Source organism: Diceros bicornis, chromosome 13, assembly GCF_020826845.1.
Source record: "Diceros bicornis minor isolate mBicDic1 chromosome 13, mDicBic1.mat.cur, whole genome shotgun sequence".
In the NCBI taxonomy this organism is placed as follows: Eukaryota; Metazoa; Chordata; class Mammalia; order Perissodactyla; family Rhinocerotidae; genus Diceros; species Diceros bicornis.
Window position 1 is genome coordinate 37582429 of NC_080752.1, and position 14226 is coordinate 37596654.

At 51.8% G+C, this 14226-nt stretch overlaps 1 protein-coding gene across 1 annotated transcript; it reads left to right on the top strand.

Annotated features, from left to right (window-relative positions):
• The first annotated feature begins 6405 nt into the window (after window positions 1-6405).
• On the top strand, window positions 6406-10021 carry FAM43B (family with sequence similarity 43 member B). Its single transcript, XM_058552044.1, has one exon. It carries the CDS (start codon window positions 6823-6825, stop codon window positions 7807-7809), a length of 987 nt encoding a protein of 328 aa, XP_058408027.1. The 5' UTR covers window positions 6406-6822; the 3' UTR covers window positions 7810-10021.
• The last annotated feature ends 4205 nt before the right edge of the window (window positions 10022-14226 follow it).

Below are 14226 nucleotides of genomic sequence, written 5' to 3' on the forward strand. Positions count from 1 at the left end.
GAGGAGTTTGGTCAGATATGGAGCATTGGGGGTTCTGTCTAAACTGACTTAACAAAATTCTTGCTAAAACTGGGCCATGCAGGACTGGCAGGGATGGGGCCTAGCGAAGAAAAGGGTTCAGAGGAGCCTGCCTAAAGTTCGATCGAGGAGAGAGCCTTTGTCGGGATTTCCTCACAAAATGGTTTGTCCTGAGATAGTGAGACCGTGCAGACAAGCCCTGTTCACCCACCTCCACCCCCCCACACAGAGAGTGTCCAGTCAGCCCTGCGCCTGTCAGACAGGGCTAGACATAACGTCACCAGATGTGAGAGGAAAGCTGCAAACACTAGAGTCAGAGATTTACATTTTTTTAAATTAATTATAAAAAAATTAAAAACAGGTAAAAGGAACTCAGGGAACAGAGCAATGCACGAAACTGAAGAAGGCTTTTAAAAACTAATATAATTAGAAAACTCTAAAGATTCCACAAAAAAACTTTCAGAATTAACAAATTCAGCAAAGTTACAAGATATAAAATCAACACACAAAAATCAACTGCACTTCTATCTGCTAACAATGAGCAATCTGAAAAAGAAATTAAGAAAACGATTCCATTTACAATAGAATCAAAAGAATAAAATACTTAGGAATAAACTTCACCAAGGAGGTGAAAGACTTGTACACTGAAAATTACAAAATGTTGCTGAAAGAAATTAAAGAAGACACAAATAAATGGCAAGACATCTGTGTTCATGGATTGGAAGACTTAATATTGCTAAGATATCAATTCTACCCAAAGCAATCTACAGATTTAATGCAATCCCTATCAAAATCCCAATGGCATTTTTTGCAGAAATAGAAAAATCCATCCTAAAATTCATACGAAATCTCAAGGGACCCTGAATATCCACAACAATCTTGAAAAAGTTGGAGGTCTCACACTTCCTGATTTCAAAACTTGTTACAAAGCTACAGTAATCAAAACAGTGTGGTACTGGCATATATACGGACATATAAACCAATGGAATAGAATGGAGAGCCCAGAAATAAATGCTCACATATATGGTCAAACGATTTTCAACAAGGGTGCCAAGACCACTCAATGGGGAAAGACAGTCTTTTCAACAAACAGCATTGGGAAAACTGGATATCCATGTGCAAAAGAATGAATTTGGACCCTTACATTACACCATACAGCAAAATTAACTCAAAATGGATCAACGACCTAAAACTATAAAATCTTAGAAGAAAACATAGGAGGAAAGCTTCATGACATTGGATTTGGCAATGATTTCTTGGATATGACACCGAAGGCACAGGTAACAAAAGTGAAAATAGATAAATTGGACTACATCAAAAATTAAAAACACCTGTGCATCACAGGATACAATCAACAGAATAAAAAGACAACCTAAGGAACAGGACAAAATATTTGCAAATCATATACCTGAGAAGGAATTAAAATCCAGAATATATAAAAAACTCCTACAGCTCAACAACAACAAGAAAATAACCCAATTTAAAAATGAGCAAAAGACTTGAATAGACATTTCTCCAAAGAAGATATACAAATGGCCAAAAAGTATATGCAAAAATGCTCACCAACGTTAATTAGGGAAATGCAAATCAAACCCACAATGAGATACCACCTCACACCCATCAGGGTGGCTACTACTAAAAAAAATAACAGAAAATAACGTGTTGGTAAAGATATAGAGAAATTGGGACCCTTGTACAATGTAAAATGGTGCAGCTGCTAAGGAAACAGTATGATGTCTCCCCAAAAAATTAAAAATAGAATTACCATATGATTCAGCAATTCCACTTCTGGTTATCTATCCAAAAGAATTGAAAGCAGGGTCTAGAAGAGATATTGGCACACCCATGTTCATGGCAGCATTATTCACAATAGCCAAAATGTGGAAGCAACTCATGTGTCCATCGGTGGATGAATGGATAAACAAAATGTGGCGTACACATACAATGGAATATTATTCAGCCTTAAGAAGGAAGGAAATTCTGACACGTGCTACAAGACAGATGAACCTTGAGGAGATTATGCTAAGTGAAATCAGCCAGTCACAAAAAGACAAATACTGCATGATTCCACTTATATAAGGTTCTAGAGTAGTCAAAATCATAGAGACAGAAAGTAGAATGGGGGTTGTCAGCGGCTGGGAGAGGTGGATATGGGGAGTTGTTGTTTAATGGATATAGAGTTTCAGTTTTCCAAGAGGAAAAAGTTCTGAGAGGGATAGTGGTGACAGTTGCACAACAATGTGAATATACTTAACAATACAGAACTGCACACTTAAGAATAGTTAAGATGGTAAATTTTAGGTGTGTTTTACCACAATTAGAAATAAAAAAATTTTAAAGCAACTATAATTAACGATCTTAGAGACATAAGAGATAATAGTATGTCCATGAACAAGAATAAAATGCTATAAAAAAGAAAAAGAAATTGTCTTAGAAGTGAAAAATTATAAGAAGAGACATTAAAAAAAAACTAATAGAAAAGTTGGAAGATAAAGTTGAGGTAATGTCCCAGAAAATAGAACAAACATTTTTAAAAATGGAAAATTGGAAAGAACATTTTGAAAAATTAAAGGATCAATCCAAGAGGTCCAACATCCAACTAAAAATAGATCTGGAAAGAAAAGTCAAAAACAGAAAACGGAATGGAGGAAATTAGCACAAAGAGATTTCCCCAAAATTGATTTCCAGATTAAAAGAGATCGATTTCCAGAGTAGAAGGCCCACAGAAAATGCACATCCTTATGAAACCTTAGACCTCTGGAAAATCCTCAAAACTGCCAGAGAGAAAAATCAGGTCACACATACGGGATCAAGTATCAGAATGTCATTTGACTTTTCAACAGCAACAACGGATCATATCCTCAAAACTCGGAAGGAAATTTAGTTCCAATCCAGAGTTCTGCGCTCAGCTGAACTATCAATCAAAGCTACTGGAGTATATGATCTGTCACAACAAGGACATAAACCAAGGGGAAAATAAAAGGCAAGAGATTCAGAAAACAGGGTCCAACAAGAGGCCAGAGGCACAGGAAATTCCCAGAGGGTAGTGGTGCAAAGTCCCAGGATAACAGCTCTGCAGGTCTCTAGGGTAACAGTGCTGACTGCAGCCCAGGGAGGAGGTCTCCGGAGGGGGTCTCTAAGAACACAGAGACCTGGAAGACCACCTGGTGTGTTCAACCAGGCTGCACAGTTGGGGACTGAATTAGGGATAGATATGTAAGGGAGATTTTTTTTAAATGGGGCAATTGCACACTTCTGGGAAAGCAAAACAGTTGTCCAATAAGGGAAATGGAATCACAGCACACTTCAAGGCCCAGCTTTGAATAACATTTGCATAGTCATAAAATTAAACACTGAATACTGATGCAACAACAACAGAACATTCTAACTAAACCGGGAGAAAGGGAGGAAGAAAAATGTGTGTGGTGGTGTAGATAAAAGGGCGTTAAACCTTTGTCTTCCAAAGCAGGGAGGCAACAGTTTTTAATGTCTTAAAAACTGGAAAATCTGAATTAGAAGTGTTATTTAAAAACATGGAGGCATATGACAGAAGTGCCATGTAAAATGTATAAAAAAGTGGTTGTCTTTGGAAGTGAGAATTGAGCCTGGGGATTGATATTTTTTAAATCATAAGATCACTATAAGCCAGCTATTTGATTTTTTAAACTAATATAAGTATAAATACAATAGAAAAAATTAAATTGAAAAAAGAAAAAAATACACAACTGCACGCCAGTCTATGGAGTAGCTATGATTGATGCGAAGAGTGGAGTGAAGGGAAGGAAGGCTTAACGGAGAAGACAGCCCTGAATTCTGCCGGGATGCAAGGGCCAGGGACGGCTTCTCCAGTCATCTGAACAGAAAGGACAGTGGAAGCTCTGAGGACAGCTGAGCCCTCTAAAGGAACAAGTTTGGAGGAAGAAGAGCAGAAGGCCAGAGACCAAGCCTGGAGGTGTGCAGAGGAGCCTGCAGTGAGGAGTGGTCCTGGGGGTGGGAGGGGGGATGGCAATCCCTGCCAAGGAGGCCAAGGTGAATGGTTAACAAGGTAACCAACGGACTAACAATGTCAAATGCTGCTTTGAGGTCCAGGGGACTTAACATAAAAACGGCTTATGGCCCACATGATCTCACACAGCCCTGGGTGACCCCCCAGAGAGGACCTTCCCGAAGCAGTGAGGACAGAACAGAACCAGGACTAGGTGAGCAAGCCTAAGGCAGCTCCCAAGGGAAGCACACACCTCCCTGCGGCCCCTCGATCTCTGCTCGTTCTCTGGGAGGCAGCAGGCTTAGTTACCAGGTAAAATGCATGCAACACTTGGGACATACTTATATGACAATTGTTGTTTATCCGAAACTCCAATTTAACTGGGCATCCTGTGTCTTTATGTGTTAATTCTAGCAACCTCAGGAGGCTATGCCTTGGACAAAAGCATGGAGGTATCTCAGCCTTGCAAGTTGAGACTCTGCTGCTGGCTACTCCCACGAGGCCCCTGCCATTTGGGAGGAGGGGAACCTCAAGGTGGCAAGGTCCAGAGGGTGGACCTAGGAGACTCAAGGCAGGGGACGGCAGGAGTTTTCAATGAGCTGCCCTTCAGGTCAAAACCACCTGAAGTCCCTTCTGTAAAGGGAGGTGGTTGAGTCAACGTCTCCTTTGGCCCGAGGGGCAAATCTGGCACCTGAAAATGATCCTTGTGCTTCTCAGAGCCTGTTCTCTTGGGGAGAAATGATGCCACATCCTTGAGGTGGGAACAGTGGGAGACTTCCGTGTCCTTCTTGTGTGATTTTTTACCACAAACACGTATTACTTTTACAACAGCAAAAGGCAATAGACATTTCCATATTGAAAATAAAATAAAATGAGGCTGCAGTGGACCAGATAATCTGTCCTAAGCTAAGATTCTGCAATTCTATTTCCCGTTCTTTATTTGCATGTCATTTTAGGAGCATTCAGTAATGCTGCCTTGTGGTGGGGTTTTTTTGTGTTTTTTTTCCGCTTTTATTCCCCCGAGAATTCTGAACCCAGCCACTCACTGCTCGGCCCGCTGACCCTGAATGTTGCCCCACCTGTGGGCAACCATCTTCCCACCACCCCCACTCTCAGAGGTCACTTGGTTTGGCCTGGCTGGGCCCAAGCCTCTGGGCTCATTCCTGACCTGGAAGACTCCCCAGGTGACCTTTCTGAAGCCAAGGAAAGCTTGTGTGTGGGCTCTGTGAGAGCTGGCAGCCATGAGACTCCTGGGTCCCTATGAGAGCAGACCCGGATCCTGGGGAGCTTATGGCTTAACAAATCCTGAAAGGGGGAGAGGAGTTCCCACATTTAGGGACAACTGTCTCTTTCCCGGTTCACTGGAACCCCTCCCTAGTAAGAGATCCCATTGGAGGGTCCCAGGGGAGCACGGAAAATGCCCCATCCACAGGCAGCATATGGTGGACCCACGGAAGGGTGAGGGCCTGTTCAGGGGTTAAGAAAGCCTGAGTGGAACCTTACTTCCACCTCCTACCAGCCCTGTGACCTTGGGCAAGTCGCTTAACTGAGTCTGGGCTGTCCTGAGGATTAAATGAGATAATCAATGCAAACCCCAGGTGCTGGGGAACAGGAGAGGAGTTCACAAACAGAAGCCTTATCTATTTAATCCTCAGAGAGTCCAGAGGCTGCCCTTTGGCCAGAAGGAGCCTTTTATCTGCAATTCCCACAGACCCAGGACTGCTCTGGAAGGTTCCCTCACCCTCCAACAGTACCCTCCCTGCTTCAGTCCAGGCAGGGGCACTACCAACCGCTGAAGCAGTGACTGCTCTCCCAGCTCAGGCGCGCTGGCCTGGCCCACGACCTTGGAAGAACCTGGGAGGAAGCCTCACCAAGCGACAGTACTTTTCCACTGCACTGCTCGGCCACCTCAGCTGGCTTTCTGCTATGCAGACAGAAGGCAAAGTGCCCCAGGCCGGCCCCATCAGGAACCCACCCAAAATCACTCTCAGAGAAGAGGGTAGAGATATGCTGTGGGTGAGGGGCAGCGGGAATCCTACAAAGAGAGGAGGGGGGTCCCGAATACGCCAAGGGGATCTTGGAGACCACTAATGAGACGAGAGAAATTTGCATTGGCAAAGCCCCCCGGTGCTTTCCTGGACATTCCAGGAGATTCCTACCGCTTAACCGCTCCCTCCACCCCCACCCCTCCCATAATAATGATTAAACCCGTTCCACCGCGCCGGTGCTGGGTCCGGAGCGAGCAGCAGCGCTGGCCTGCGCGGGGGAGGAGGGAGAGGAGGGCGAGGGGAGGGGACAAGAGAGCTAGCGGTCCCGCCCGGTGATGTAGGCAGCCGGGGGAGGTGGAGCCGCGACGCTTGAAGGAGTCCCCACCGCAGCCACGCTCCCGGTCTACCCCTCCGAGCAGCCAGCCGGCAGCCCCAGCTCCGGCGACCTCCCTGCCGCCGCAATTTGGGCGGTGGGGACCGCGAGACCCACCCCCCAGCGCCGTTCGGGCCTAGGGGGCGCCTTCACCACGCCCTGCCCCTGCTCCTCCTTGCTTCCCGGACGGCTGGACCGACTCCCGGGGGAAGCTGTTCCCGGTCGCTCGGCCGCCGCCCGGGCATCTAGGCAGCCAGCCCGGCTGGGCACCGGGCATCTGCGAAGCTAGCCCTGCCTGGCAGTGGGCATCTCCGGGCACCGACTGTCTCTGGCGCCGCACAGCTTCTCGCAACCGCGGGGCCGCGGACTTCTGCGCGCCCTCCCCTCCCCCGGCCGCCCGGCAGGACGCCCGTGAGCTCCCGGCGCCCCCAGCCCCTCTGGCCGCCGCCGCCGCCGCGATGCTGCCCTGGAGACGTAACAAATTCGTGCTGGTGGAGGACGAGGCCAAGTGCAAGGCGAAGAGCCTGAGTCCGGGGCTCGCCTACACGTCGCTGCTCTCCAGCTTCCTGCGCTCCTGCCCGGACCTGCTGCCCGACTGGCCGCTGGAGCGCCTGGGCCGCGTGTTCCGCAGCCGGCGACAGAAAGTGGAGCTCAACAAGGAGGACCCGACCTACACCGTGTGGTACCTGGGCAACGCCGTCACCCTGCACGCCAAGGGCGACGGCTGCACCGACGACGCCGTGGGCAAGATCTGGGCGCGCTGCGGCCCGGGCGGGGGCACCAAGATGAAGCTGACGCTGGGGCCGCACGGCATCCGCATGCAGCCGTGCGAGCGCAGCGCCTCGGGGGGATCTGGGGGCCGCAGGCCGGCGCACGCCTACCTGCTGCCGCGCATCACCTACTGCACCGCGGACGGGCGCCACCCGCGCGTCTTCGCCTGGGTCTACCGCCACCAGGCGCGCCACAAGGCCGTGGTGCTGCGCTGCCACGCCGTGCTGCTGGCGCGGGCGCACAAGGCGCGCGCCCTGGCCCGCCTGCTCCGCCAGACCGCGCTGGCGGCCTTCAGCGACTTCAAGCGCCTGCAGCGACAGAGCGACGAGCGCCACGTGCGCCAGCAGCACCTCCGCGCCGGGGGCGCAGCCGCCTCAGTGCCGCGCGCCCCGCTGCGCCGGCTGCTCAACGCCAAGTGCGCGTACCGGCCGCCGCCGGCCGAACGCGGCCGTGGGGCGCCGCGCCTCAGCAGCATCCAGGAGGAGGACGAGGAGGAGGACGAGGCCGTGCAGGAGCGCGAGGAAGGAGCCCCCCAGCTCGAGCGGCCCGAGGTGCTCAGCCTGGCCCGGGAGCTGAGGACGTGCAGCCTGCGGGGCGCCCCGGCGCCTCCGCCGCCCGCGCAGCCCCGCCGCTGGAAGGCCGGCCCCAGGGAGCGGGCAGGCCAGGCGCGCTGAGAGCGGAGGGGGCAGGACTCGCGGCCCCAGACCCGGCCGGCCTGATTTACAGCCTCCAACCCCGGCCGGCCCGCTTCGGCTCCCCCTGGCCCCCCGGCCCTTGCCTCCCTCGTGGTCTCCGTTGTGTCCGCCTCGCGCCTCATCCTGACTCAGGGTGACGCCTGATATGCCCTTGATCATTGGGGGACGAGAGGGAGGAGCAGCAGTATTCGGCGTTCACCTCACCCCCATCCAGAGTGTCTGGGCTCCCTCCATTGCGGAATTGCCCCCTACACTTTACACCAAGCCTCTTTGCCCATAGACTACCCCTTCCCTCCCAAAACAATCTCTCAAGAGAAGGAGGGAGAGGTTTCCAGAAATCCAGGAGGGTGGCCTTGGGCCTTGGCCAGGTGGAGGCAGTGGCCTTGCCCTTGGCCAGTCTAGCCTTCCTCCCTGGGATGAGACTGACCCTGGGGAGGCATTCTTGTAGCGAAGAATAATGGAGAACTCAGGCCAGGCCCAAAGTGGGAACTGAGTCTGCTGCCATACACCCAAGGAAGAATTCTCAGGCCTTATGCCTGGCCTCTCTACCCCTTGGAGGACTTCTGGGACCTCACTGCTCTGCTCTGGAGAAGACTGGGATGGTCCCACCCACCCAAACAGGTTAGGCCAGGTAACAGCTCTCTGTGCCAGGCAGCTGCCCACCTGTGCCCTAGTACCGGCCACCCCCACAGGACTCACCACCCACCCTGTCTCGGCAGACAGATGTGTGTGGTGCCCCACAGCGACGACCAAGATGAGGCCTCCAGAGGAGGTAAGGAGAACCTCTGGCAGGTGGTCAAGGACACTGACTACCCAGAAAGTGGACACGGGGGGTGCCCCCAAGTCGAGTCTTGTCAGAGCGGGAGGGTCCTGACAGCAGCTAGATTCTCATTAGCAGGGTGAGGAAGGAGGGTGAGGTAGCCCAGCAGAGAGAGTGGGCCCCGGCCCAAGTGTCTCAACAAGGCCACCAAGAGCCCAAAGTTCTCTGTAAAGGACTGATCATTGTAAATAAAGTGGACCTGCTTTCTCAGCCTTGTCACCGCTCCTGTGTTGTGTTTGATGCTAGGCCTGCTGGGGTGAAAGGCTTATCGTCAGAACCCTAAAGGGCAAGAGAAGACCCCAGGGAGTAGCCCCCTTTAGCAGCTGGCACCAACTCTCAAGTTGGGGGTGGGGGCAGGGTTGCTGCCAGGAAGCTGTTCCCTTAATGTCAGGGGAGGAGACAGGAGCAGGTGCCTTGTCTGAAAATCACATGTGCCAAGGCTTGGAAGGGTGTCAGCTGTCTGTCTTGGCCTCCCAAAATGTCTGTCCGCCTGGGCACTCAGACGCACGTGTCCCTGGGACATTGGCAGGGAGGGGACACTGGGCTGGGGACTTCTCATCAGCCACGTATCTTCGAGAAGATTCACGTGTTTGTCAAAGCTTGTGATATACACTGTGTCTCCTCGGGGATGAGAAGGGAGGCAGGTTGTCAAGAGAGAGGTGGGCAGAGGAGCTGGAGAAATCTGTGCAGACCTTTGTGACAGTGTAATCTGCTTTATCCCTGTGCTGAGCTGGGCACTGATCCCAGAGTTATCCGGAGCCCAGACGAGTGGCCTCTGCAATTGCCAGTGATCAGGATTGTTCTGTTTCCTGGAGCTGCTGGAACAGAGGGTACCACTGCCACTTCACCCTGGTGGAACCAGCGCACGGTCAGGGGACTTTGAAGGAGAGAGCTGGGGTTGACTTCACATGTTTGGGGAGGATGAGGGGCGTGTTACAAGGACCCACCAGGCAAGGATGCCCTGCGTGTTCATTGCTCCCCTCCTACACATGCCAGGTGTTGTGTTGATGTTTGTCTCATGTGCAGAAGAAGAGGAAATGGGAAGATACCTGACCTAGGAGAGGAGGATGGGCTGCAAGGCAGCCACCGGTGTTTGAGACAACCTGACCCAGCAACAAGGTGACGAGCACAGCCTCTTTAATCAGATTCACGAAGCAGATGTTGACTAAGCTCCTGCCTTGGGACAGGCACTGAGCTAGGCTCTGGGGGTCCAGGAGTCCCTCCCATGTGGCTCTTACATTCTCAAGTAAGATGCAGATATTTAAAGGAACAGTTGCTATATAATAATTCACAGGCATGCTCCCAGCCTCGGCCCCTGCCCCTCCACTTGACTCTGGCAGCCTCCCAAAACAGACAGACAGACAGACAGACCGACAGACACACACACACACACACATACACACACACAGTTGCCTCCTTCCTTCCCTCACTCACGCTATGCTCTCTATACCTGGAGTTAGAAAACCAGGGTGAGAGGACTCTCGCTGCCTCCTTACCAGCTGTGTGATGTTGGGCAACTCACTCAGCCTCTCTGACCCTCACCTTTATCAACAATAAAATGGGGATAATATCTACCTCACAGGCTGATTGTAAGAATTAAATAGAATCATGGCAGTGAAATGCTTTGGTAAAAAATAAAATGCCAGGCGCATGTGAAGAAAACCAGTTTACCCATCGGGCCCCACTTTTGAGATTAGATTTTAGTGTACCTCCCCCCCGACTCCACTCTCCCTGGTAGCAGTGATTGTAAGTTGTTTCACTGGCCACATCTCCGTTTTCAATGTGTATGGTGGAAGAAGGACCTGATGCAGCTTCCCTCCTCCAGTGAGTTGAAGATGAGATAAGCCACAGGTGAGCCAGCACAGCGCCAACTGCTGCCAGGCCCCAGAGTGGGGTGTTTGGGGCACCTCCAGCCACCAGGCCCCAGGCAGCATTGCTACCCAAGGGAGGGAGGGGCCTGGGAAACCACGCCCACCTCCATCTCTCTCCCTGCTCTTAGCGCAAGATGGAGAAGAGCCCTGAACCACAGGTCAAGTGGTCTGGTGTCCCTGTGTCTCTTCTCCCGGCTTCAGATTCCCCACCTGTAAAATGAAAACGGGGGTAGGAGGGACCAGCGGTTTTCAAACCATGTACCTCCAAGTCCTAGATTCCCAGGGGTGCCCCTGGAGCTGCTGTGGGGAGTGATGGGGAGAAGGAATGGGGATCCCTCCCCGCCCACAACCTGTTTTAACTGGAGCAGCTTATCTGTTTTCTCTTTGGGGTTTCTGGTATTCCATTTGAATAATGGGATTCTACAAACTTTTGTTTTTTAAGTTTAAGTCACTGGGTGACACACTCTCTAAACTTCCCTTCCAGCCCTGATGCCGCATGTGTCTAAGGTCCGTTGGGCCGACCAGTGCCAAGCAGTCATGTTGGAGTGTGTAAATGTGGCAACGGAGGGCTTTCCAAGAAGGACAGGCAGCCGACAATGTGCGAAGTGTGTCTCGGCTAGGCCAACCACTCAGGGGTCGAGACTCTTCCTGGGACCTCTGGGGCCTGATTTCCAGCTCTCCTGATCCCACTCCAGAGGGGCTGGCTGTGCCTGATGTGACTTGTGCCGCAGCACACAGCTCACGGGATAAGGTCGGCTGGCCCACCCACCAGTGGCATCCTGACCCTCACTCTCCTCTTCCACACGCAACTGCTCCCCGTTCCCCCGACATTGCCCTGCGCTTCCTCCTCTAGGCTTGTACCCCTGCTGTTCTCACTACCTGGAACGTCTTCCCTTTGGCCACATATTTTCACATCTTACCCTCTCTTCAAGGCCCACCTCAAATTCCATGGACTTGAAACTTTCCTTAATGCATACCCTGCCTCCACTCCTGCCAAATGTGGGGGTGATCCCTCCTCTCAAACTCACCCAGGACATGGCCTTTGCTTTCCTCATGGTCCTCACCATGTGACACCTGGGATTACTGATTTTATATGTCTTGTCTTTCATGCTGATCCATCTTCATTTTCCTGCCCCCTTCAATACCTTGACTCGCAGGGCAGAGAGTTGGTGCTCAATAATAATTTGTTGAATGAATACATGAATGAATGGGCCAGAGGGAAGAGCCATCATGGGATAGGAAACCAAGTGGGTGGAGAAGCGTTCCCTCTGCCAAGCTCCCGCCTGTAGATGCTGAAGGAGAACTATCCTCAGACGCCCTTTTCAGACGGATGGCTATTCTGGGGGAGAAAATCAGCCAGGGGAGGAAACTGAAGCCTCTGTCCACAGGGTCTGCTCCAAGCTCCAAAACCTCAGGCCGGGCCTTCTCACTCTGCGGACTGGTCCAGGCCCAGCGCAGTGCTGCCAATCACAATATAGGGCAGCTCCTGGCAGTGACCACCCTCCGTGCACGCTGGCTGGGCGGCGGGAGGACCGTGCAGACAGCTGCCGTCTCTAAGGTAACACACAGGTGGTGGGACCTGGGCTTGGGCATCAGACAGACCTGAGTGCCGGGCCCAGCTCTGCCGCTTGATGGTATCACTTGGGGCAGGTTTCCAAAGGCTTTTGGAGCCTTGGTTTTCCACCCGTAAACATAGGGCGAGGTGAGTCTAGATCCTCTATGATTGTTGAGGGAATGGAGTAAGAAGCTGTGTGGGATAATTGATTTCGCACAGTGCCAATAAGTGGTAGCTGCTGCCCTTATGCTTATTATTATCATTTTAGCTGGAGCTCTCCTAACTGACAGCTCTGGGATGAGGAGATCAGGTGCCTGGTCTCTGGGACACTAAATATGTTGCTTATTCATGCCTTTACTTTCAACCAACATAAGCCTGATCACCTTAACACTAAATTAGATCCAGTATCTTCTGCTTTTTGTATATCCTTTTCACCTTAGCACCCAGCACAATGCCAGGCACACTCAGAGGTGAATGCATGAATGAATGAATGAATGAATGAATGATTTGCTGTTGCCAGCAGCAATGTTAGCACATAGCCTTCCCAGCCAAGGTCTTCAGAAAGCTAGGAGGCCATTCCTTTGCAAGGGATGGGTCAGCTTCCCCTCATCCCTGTCTGCCCTTAGCTACAGGCTCTGGAGAAGAGGAAGATGCTGCTGGCTTAGGGACCAGCCGGTCACCAGGATAGGAGAGCTGAAAAGGATCGGGGAGGCTGACACGCAGGTCTGGCGAGTCCCTCAACCAGAACTATCCTCTCTCTCCCTCTGCTCCACTGCCTGCCTGTCCGTAGAGCACGTACGGGTTCGTCCACTGATCCAGAGTAATGAGCGTTATCACCACTCGACTTCAGAGTGAGAGGAGGCTGGGCAGGCTAGGATTGAAGCTGGAGTTCAAGCCACCAGAAAGGAGACCTCGGCAGAGAGGGCCAGTACTTCTGCATCCTGAGAGCCCTTGACAAAGAGGCTAAAGGAGCTGGGCTGCAATGGAAAGCTCGGGCAGATCTTGTTTTTGCCTGCCCAGCATCCATCAGTTCCCCCTTTACAATGGAGACTGCTTCCTCGTCCTCCTGGGCACACAACGAAACTCTCCCATTCTCCCCTGCACTGAGCTGTGGTCATGTGACTGTGTTCTGGCCAATACAATTGATGAGTGTCACTCCCAGCGCCAGACCATGGCAAACATAGCCTTTGCTTTATTGTCCTGCCTGCCTGCTGGAGGTCATCACCCAGGGAGTTCTTGGAGGCACCATGTTGAAGATGACAGAGCATCCACCAGCCCGGGTCCCTGAATGACCACATGAAGTTGAGCCCCACCCCTGCCACCAATGGAAGCAAGAAATAAAATTTTATCGTGTTAGCCACTAACATGCTAGGGTTGTTTGTTGCAGCACATAGCTTACCTCAACTAACACACTCTTCTTGTGACCCACTGCCCTGATGTCCCTGGTGAAGCCACCATGCCCCATTCTTGGTCCCTGGGCTACCATACATGGGGGCTCCAGAGGAGGACATGTGATCCAGGCCTGACCAATCAGAATATCCCATCTCCTTAGCCACAGAGAAAGGTTCCAGGATGGGCATGTGACATGATCAGAGCCAGTGGAACTTAGTTCTGGGACTTGAGTCGAAGCTGTTGGGAAGAGAAACACTCACTCTCTGCTGGAGTTGCTGAGAGGTGGGGAGTATGTCTGGTGTTGCTGGCAGCCATATTGCCACTATGAGGAGAGAGAGCCTGAGAGGCCAACACAGCCAAAAGCAGAATGGGACATGGAGAAAGTAAGACCAAGTCCCGTGATATTGCTTGAGCCCCTGAATCCCACCAGGCCTGCCCAGGTCTGCCCCTGGAGTTTTCAGTTCCTTGAGCCAGTAAGTGGTCCTTTTTGCTTAGGCCAGTGTGAGTTGGGCCTTCCATCCCTTGCGTCTGTGAGAGCCCTGGCCCTGTCATCACTGTTCTCATCAAGTCCTCAGCTCTGGAAAAAGGGGATCATTGAAAGGCTTCAGGGTCTGTCACAGCACCCAACTGTAGGACATTCAGCTAGTTCATGGGATCCAAAAGTCCCCAGGCCCTTGACCTCTTGGGGGCCACCTGGTCTTCCATCCGGGCTGCTCCTTGCACACCTTCCCAGTCTCCTTTCCATGGAGTGGCTTCCT